An 8430-nucleotide genomic window follows, 5' to 3' on the forward strand; every position below is an offset into this window, starting at 1 on the left:
CATGCTGATACCAATACACTGGCAATTAATCCAGTGGCAATTGTATTAATGGGGAAGGACTGCCCTGCTTGCTGGAGAGAGGTAGGAGGACGGCGGGATCATGGTAGTGTAACACCTGAGGACCCCTGATAATGGCGAGGCTGGATCTATACACAGGCAGTACCGCCTTAAAAGCTCCCAAAGATATAGGATTCATAATTTAACCTGATGATTAATCATAGAGAGCATTTATCATTGACAAAGGGACAGGGGTCCCGAAACGTCTATACTCTGAATAAATTTGGGCTGCACTAGTGGGCCCCTATAACCAAGCTGCACTTTGTGGATGAATACTTTGGATTGCTATATTGTGCTTGCTGTTGGGGCTATAACAGCTCTTACACAATAGCTGCACTAGGTTAAACTATGTGGCCTTTTGGGATTGTGCAATATTTTTTTTATATACACGTGTTGCCTTAGTTGCTGTTATTTGTTGAAATGAACCGGTCAGGACAGGCTCACCACACTTCTCTTTATGATCCTGGATACATCGAGATCCAATCCACTAACAAATAGAAGAGTGCAGCGTCAGCCAATCACACTCAGACACTCTGCGCGTGTTAAACCGCCGAGCCCTGGGATTTACCTCCTATTGTGTTTTGGTTTATCATGAACTCGCCAGTTGTCGCTTTTATTCTGACCCCCATTGCCCTGATGACAGCGTTCTTGGTCAGCCTACTGAATGTTGCCCCCTTTATCCTTTAAACATTAAGCTGGTCTCAGTTTTACTGAGTGATTGTTTATCAAGACCACCTACGTTTCTACCGCTAGGAGATGACTTGGGTCACACCACATCATTCTAAATTAATCTTAAAATAAGTACTTTTTATCAGACTCTTAACTAGTTGGTCTTTTATACAAGTGTTGCTGCTCTTTTCATTGGAAAAATAAATAAACCTTATGGATTTTGGTGGGGAGAGTAACAATGTATCTGGTATGAGAGCGTAATGTGACATGGAAAGCACCATTCATTATGGTTTGACCAAATCCGATAACAAAACCTCTCCTCTCTTTATAGATCTACATCTTTGGTACCAACTTGTAAATAACATGAAGCACAATCCACATCATTTTTATTGTAATTCTCTGTATTGACGTCAAGTTACTATTTGTTTGTTAAGTAATGAATCAGAATATTTTCAAAGTACTTTAAAAAGGAACTCTAAGCACCGTAACCACTACGGTGTATTACAGTGCTTATGGTCCAAGGAATCTCCGAGTGACAGGCTTCAATTTATACAGAAAAAGGGTTCTCACAGCGTACAAAATAAACCCCAGCTGGTTCTGAAATTACTTACAAAGCCGAGCGTCACAGCCTGCCACACAATGAAACGTATTACATGTAGAGAACCGGGCATAAGCAAGTACATCACAAATATTCAATAATCCAGAGATCACCTGCTATTACCTACTCCGAACGTCTTGCTTCACAATTGGAATTTTTATTGTGTTTCTTCCTATCACTAAAATTAACGAGGAAGGTCTACCTTTTGCATAGTATGTATCATAAAGGCCAACGGTTGAACTTGTTATCAGCTAATATAATCAATAGGACAATACTTAAAGATGAGGCAATCTGAGTTTGCAGAAGAAGGGGGCGGACTAGGAGTGGTAGGAGTCCCCTGGTTTTAATCAAACCTCTTCCAAAACAGCTAGACAAAAACCGAGCGCATTGCTAGGTGTGAGAAGAAAGACAAAAACAGGTGTTCAGCACACGGGCACATATTTAGGCTCTCACAGTTTTACCGACTTCCCCCAACATGTTATCTGCTTTACAGTATGGCACCAAACATTTAAATGAATTCAGAGTACTATTTAAATACATATACATATATATCAACATCACATCTGCTGTATTTAGGATGTGAAATGTGATTACAAAAATAAAAATGTTCTCTCCCTGTGAACTTACCCACAATTCATTTAATCTCACACATTGTCGATATGCGAGCTTGAAAAGGCAGTATGTGTCCTGAAACCCAATTTCTACCACCATAATGGTAAGTAAGGGCTAATTTTGGCACTGCAGATGTTTCAAAACAACATTTCCCATGATGCTTTGACTGAGTATCTTTCAGGGTATATGTTGACCCTACTTGTAAAGTATAGGCAAAAATCTAATCAGAAAGCACGCAGGTAAGAAAGAGACAAGCAGCACATTAAAATGGCCAGGCCTAACAGCGTTCCTTTAGCTAAATGAGACATAAAACGCAAACGGGTAGATCTGTCAATATACGGGTCAAGCATGTCAATGTACTAAGGAATTAAGCCTCGATTTAATGAGCTTTCCGGATAATTCCATACGGTCAGAAAAGTTTCTAAGTGATTTATCTACAGAAGTCATTATTAAAATCTACAGGAATTTGTAGATACATTATTTGGAAAAGTTGGTACAGCAACCCTACATGAAATAGGTAATGGGTCAAACAACCTGCAACATCCTTCTGATGTAGAATTATTAAAAATCTTTATTGAACTTGTATTGAATTATTGCACTAACTCCGTTTTAACCTGATACTGTGACAAATCCTCCATTTTGTCCTCATAACCGGACTTCTCCATTTCAAAACTACATTACATGACACAATTTCCCAGCACAACTAACACAATAGACAAAGACTGTATTTTCCATAAAGACATGACTACCCAGGAACTGCTGAATTTCCCCTAACTCGCAACATAGTATAAAGACAAGGCCATGAGAACACTGTAGTAATGAAATGTTCTATTCATAAGAGACCTTGCACCTGACCACAGACCTGACATCACTGACTGTGTAAAATGACGCTCAAGCCCCCCTTTCCACCGAGTAAACCTCATGCTAAGGGAAATGGCGCTTGAGCCCCTTGTCCCCACCCGTGTCCAAAACAATACCACCTCTCAGTGGGTGGACACGAAGCTAACCACTTAGTTTTGAGCCAATTAATTATATTGATAGGTGGACACTAATCCAGACACTTAACAATTAATCCAATTAATGATGTTTATTTACTGATATCTTGATAATCAATGATGACGCAAAATGCCTCTTAAAAGGGCCTGCGCGCCCGCTCTTGTTTCACTTGCCAATAAATTTCCTCGAAGTTATTTTAACCTGAACTCCGTGTGTCAGACTGAATTACTTCAGCGTATATACGCAATTCAATTCTCTTTAATTTGGACAGGAACAGATAGACATTTAAACATTTTGGTTTACTGAAAAAGTACCATAACACTTCCTACTCCAGAAAATGAGCCGGGCCATGGATGACCCACTGGAAAGATCAGTCACAAAATGACAAAAGTCACTGACTGACTAAATCGAAGTGGAGACAAAGACAGAAAAATTCAAAGAGAAACCCATAGATACCATTATTATTATTATTATATTATTTATAGAGCGCCGTCAAATTCCGCAGCGCTTTACCATCACAGCATCATGGGAAATGTAGTCTACAAACACCTGCAGTGCTAAAGTCCTCCATCATTTATACTTTTGCTCTAATTTCCCCCATAAAAAAAATCTGTTACCACATTGTGAAATCAATCTAGCGCACTTCAGCGTCACAGCAAAAATAAAAAATAAATTAAAACTTCAAAGCTCCTACTCTTAGCTCGCGGGTTACTTAGCAAGTTCTGTTTCATGGTCGGCATGCAGACAAACATTTTCCAGTTCAGAGGTCTTTGTACGAGGTTCGGGAGGACATAACCCAGGTGGTGACATTTCAGATTCCAGAAAACAGAGGACTCGATAATTTCTTTCCATTTAGTGCAGACATTTCTACATCGGAGAATCAGGGTCCTGGCCGGGACAGCAAGCAGAATGTGCATCAAATCGTCATCGTAGAGTTCTTCAATATTAACCATTATGGAGTGGGGAAATCAGACTGGGATCTATAATAAATAAAAAAGGCATTTACAACAGTATCACTATAGATTTATATATGCAGCGTTTTATTTATGGTTTGTTCCCAGGGCAATCTTTTTACACCAAAAGCCAAGGACATTCTACCAAGGTTAATTCCACAAGTACTCTCAGAAATAAATGGAATGTTTGGAAGGACTCCCTGCAAGGTATAATTATACACAAATTGGTGAATAGTATAGTGTTTAATCAGTTTATATTAATTATAATAAAAACAGAATAGCCTACCAGCAGAAGATAGTGTTTGCTGCGGAGTATGCCCCAACCAAACCTCAGCCTAATGCTGGCCTCAAACCACATGTTCTCTAAACTCTAGGCCAGTGATGGCGAACCTTTTTGAGCCAGAGTGACGAAACCGTAATACATGCCAATTTTTTTCCCCTCAAAGTGCACAAACGGCAATTAAACCTGAATACTGAGGTTTAAGTTTAGAAAAAACAACTCATACAGTTGTCCGAACTAATTAACATCTGTGTGTGTGTATTAAGCAGTTTGTGTGTGTGCTCGGCAGTCTGTCTGTATGTGTATTTAGCAGTCTGTGTACTTAGCAGACTGCTGAATACACAGTCTGCTAAATACACACACACACAGATTGCTGAGTACACACACAGACTGCTGAGTACACACACACACACAGACTCCTAAACACACACACACACAGACTCCTAAACACACACACACACAGACTCCTAAACACACACACACACAGACTCCTAAACACACACACACTGCTGAGTACACACACACAGACAGACTGCTGAGTGTACACACACACACAGACAGACTGCTGAGTGTACACACACACACAGACAGACTGCTGAGTGTACACACACACAGACAGACTGCTGAGTGTACACACACACACAGACAGACTGCTGAGTGTACACACACACACAGACAGCTGAGTGTACACACACACACAGACAGACTGCTGAGTGTACACACACACACAGACAGCTGAGTGTACACACACACACAGACATACTGCTGAGTGTACACACACACACAGACAGACTGCTGAGTGTACACACACACACACAGACTGCTGAGTGTACACACACACACAGACAGACTGCTGAGTGTACACACACACAGACAGACTGCTGAGTGTACACACACACAGACAGACTGCTGAGTGTACACACACACAGACTGCTGAGTGTACGCACACACACAGACAGACTGCTGAGTGTACGCAAACACACAGACTGCTGAGTGTACGCAAACACACAGACAGACTGCTGAGTGTACGCACACACAGACAGACTGCTGAGTGTACGCACACTGCATTGAGGGGTACAGTGTATGTGTTTGTGTGTGGGGTGATGTGTGTGTGGGGTGATGTGTGTGTGTGTGTGTGAGGGGTGATGTGTTTGTGGGGGGGTGGTGTGTGTGGGTGGGGTGACGTGTATGTGTTTGTGTGGGGTGATATGTGTATGTCGTCCCCCTTCCCCCCCCACTGTTTTCCTTCCCCCCATCCCTCCCTCAGTTTTCTTTCCCCCATCCCACACCCAGTTTTCTTTCCCCCATCCCACACCCAGTTTTCTTTCCCCCATCCCACACCCAGTTTTCTTTCCCCCATCCCACACCCAGTTTTCTTTCCCCCATCCCACACCCAGTTTTCTTTCCCCCATCCCACACCCAGTTTTCTTTCCCCCATCCCACACCCAGTTTTCTTTCCCCCATCCCACACCCAGTTTTCTTTCCCCCATCCCACACCCAGTTTTCTTTCCCCCATCCCACACCCAGTTTTCTTTCCCCCATCCCACACCCAGTTTTCTTTCCCCCATCCCACACCCAGTTTTCTTTCCCCCATCCCACACTCAGTTTTCTTTCCCCCATCCCACACTCAGTTTTCTTTCCCCCATCCCACACTCAGTTTTCTTTCCCCCATCCCACACTCAGTTTTCTTTCCCCCATCCCACACTCAGTTTTCTTTCCCCCATCCCACACTCAGTTTTCTTTCCCCCATCCCACACTCAGTTTTCTCCCCACACTCAGTTTTCTTTCCCCCATCTCTCCCTCAGTTTCCCCCCATCTCTCCCTCAGTTTCCCCCCCATCTCTCCCTCAGTTTTCTTCCCCCCTCCCATCTCTCCCTCAGTTTTCTTCCCCCCTCCCATCTCTTCCTCAGTTTTCTTCCCCCCTCCCATCTCTTCCTCAGTTTTCTTCCCCCCTCCCATCTCTTCCTCAGTTTTCTTCCCCCCTCCCATCTCTTCCTCAGTTTTCTTCCCCCCTCCCATCTCTTCCTCAGTTTTCTTCCCCCCTCCCATCTCTTCCTCAGTTTTCTTCCCCCTTCAATTTTCTTTCTACCCCCCATCCCTCCCTTAGTTTTCATTCCCCCCACCCCCACTTGTCCTTGATCTCCTACCTTGTAGCGTGGCCAAGCGCACCGCGGAGCTCAGTTTCCTGTACCCAGCCGGACAGGAAGTGCTCTCTCTATGAGCACTTAATTTCCGTCCACCCGGGTACAGGAAACATAAGTTCCTGTACCGCGGCGTGCTCGGCCAAGCTCACCTCCTGCCGGTCACTCCGGTTTTGCGCCCGCCGGGCGGTGCACCATAAGGCGGCCACTTGTGCGGAGCGCACCCTCCCTCCGGCGACCTGTGGCCGCGTGCCCACAGAGGGGCTCGGCGTGCCATAGGTTCGCCATCACTGCTCTAGGCTGACCCACCACCACAATCCCTAAATCCTCGAAACTTCAGCATGACCCCGATCTTCAAACCTTAAACCCGAATGCTTATAATTGCTTAAATAAACCCCAATTCACTTCACAATCACTTCACCTGTTGATTATTGATGTGATGCAGTCACAATAGTGCAGAGTTTAAAAAAAAAAAAATGCAAATAATGACTATGCAACAAATTATATAGAAACACAAAAATATAGCAATATGGAATAAATGTTTTTTCTAACATAAAAAATTAAACCCTGTGCTCAAAGTCCCACTACTCATGGGCGGCATCAATGACCATAGGACACATCATCCCCAGCATCACTGACTGGCTATTAAAGGCGAAGCTCACCTGCCATGTCAAGGAAAAGCCTCGTGGGTGTGCTACACTAACAATTCACCTTGTTTCTTACTTATTAACCCTTGACATTTAATGTCACAGAAATTCGCCCTGAGTCAAACATCCACTACTCCTGGGCAGGAGCAATGACTATATTACACACCAGCCCCAATACAAAACAATAAAAACCTGAAACTGCTTCTACACACTCAATGTGTTTCCTATTAAGGATTAATTGTAGTATTGAGTTGGGGCTGCTGTGTTAAGTAATCTCACTGAGCTGTGGTCATTGCTGGATGCTTCCATTAGTCTGCTTAATAAGTAATGTCCCCTTTAAGAGCGTGACAGTCTGTGGCGAGCATATGTAATATCCAGGCACACTTTATAAAGGCATGAATTCCTGCATGAATTAAAATATCAGTAATAATCGCTCTGTTGTTACAATGGCCTGCGGTGCATTCTGGGACATTGAAACATTGTAAACATTGTAACAAAACATTGATACTCAGGGATTCTCTGCATCCTTCCTGCTACATAAACAAACAGAAACATAATAATAAACACAAACAGCTGCAGATAATTATCATATTCAGAGATGTTCCATGACCTCTGCCCTGGTTATACAGCAGCCCATATTATTGACCTCATTCCTAGAGAATTCCTTGTTTACCTCAAATTCCTGGACCTGTCAAATGACGTCACGCTGAGAATTCTGCAGGGTCCAATACATCACAGGGGTGTCAATCACCTGGGCAGCTGAACTGTCACCTGCTGCAGCCTGTACTTCCCCAGGTTAAAAAACAAAGGCAGACAGCTGGCTTTTCCTGTTTTTGGACGGGGGTGTCAACCAGCAGCTGATGCAAGCTTATACTATCATGGCAGCACAGTCCTTTTAAAACAGACCCATCCCTGTATTCTAGGACAGCCCCTTCCCTGTATACCAGGACAGCCCCATCCATGTATACTAGGACAGCCCCATCCATGTATACTAGGACAGCCCTTTACTCAATACTGTGGCTGTGCAGCCTTCCCTGTATACCAGGACAGCCCTTTACTCTATACTGTGGCTGTGCAGCCTTCTCTGTATACCAGGACAGCCCTTTACTCTATACTGTGACTGGGCAGCCTTCTCTGTATACCAGGACGGCCCTTTACTCTATACTGTGACTGTGCAGCCTTCCCTGTATACCAGGACAGCCCTTTACTCTATACTGTGGCTGTGCAGCCTTCCCCGTATACCAGGACAGCCCTTTACTCTATACTGTGGCTGTGCAGCCTTCCCTGTATACCAGGACAGCCCTTTACTCTATACTGTGGCTGTGCAGCCTTCTCTGTATACCAGGACAGCCCTTTACTCTATACTGTGGCTGTGCAGCCTTCTCTGTATACCAGGACAGCCCTTTACTCTATACTGTGGTTGTGCAGCCTTCCCCCACCCTTCCTCTTTCATTGAAAACAATCAGACCAGCCAATC

General features: G+C 43.9%; 1 protein-coding gene across 1 annotated transcript in view; it reads right to left on the reverse strand.

The window, feature by feature from the left end:
- Positions 1 to 7866, reverse strand: part of LOC134577753 (F-box only protein 44-like) — a 32099-nt gene extending 24233 nt beyond the window's left edge. Inside the window, exons 1-2 of the mRNA XM_063436628.1 lie at positions 7627 to 7866; positions 3627 to 3912 (exon numbers count right to left, since the gene is read on the reverse strand). Of these exons, the coding sequence (XP_063292698.1) occupies positions 3627 to 3885 (259 nt within the window). The 5' untranslated portion in view covers positions 3886 to 3912; positions 7627 to 7866. The remainder of the gene's footprint in view (positions 1 to 3626; positions 3913 to 7626) is intronic.
- Positions 7867 to 8430: the final 564 nt, after the last annotated feature.

This window comes from Pelobates fuscus, chromosome 11 (genome assembly GCF_036172605.1).
Source record: "Pelobates fuscus isolate aPelFus1 chromosome 11, aPelFus1.pri, whole genome shotgun sequence".
Taxonomy (NCBI): domain Eukaryota; kingdom Metazoa; phylum Chordata; class Amphibia; order Anura; family Pelobatidae; genus Pelobates; species Pelobates fuscus.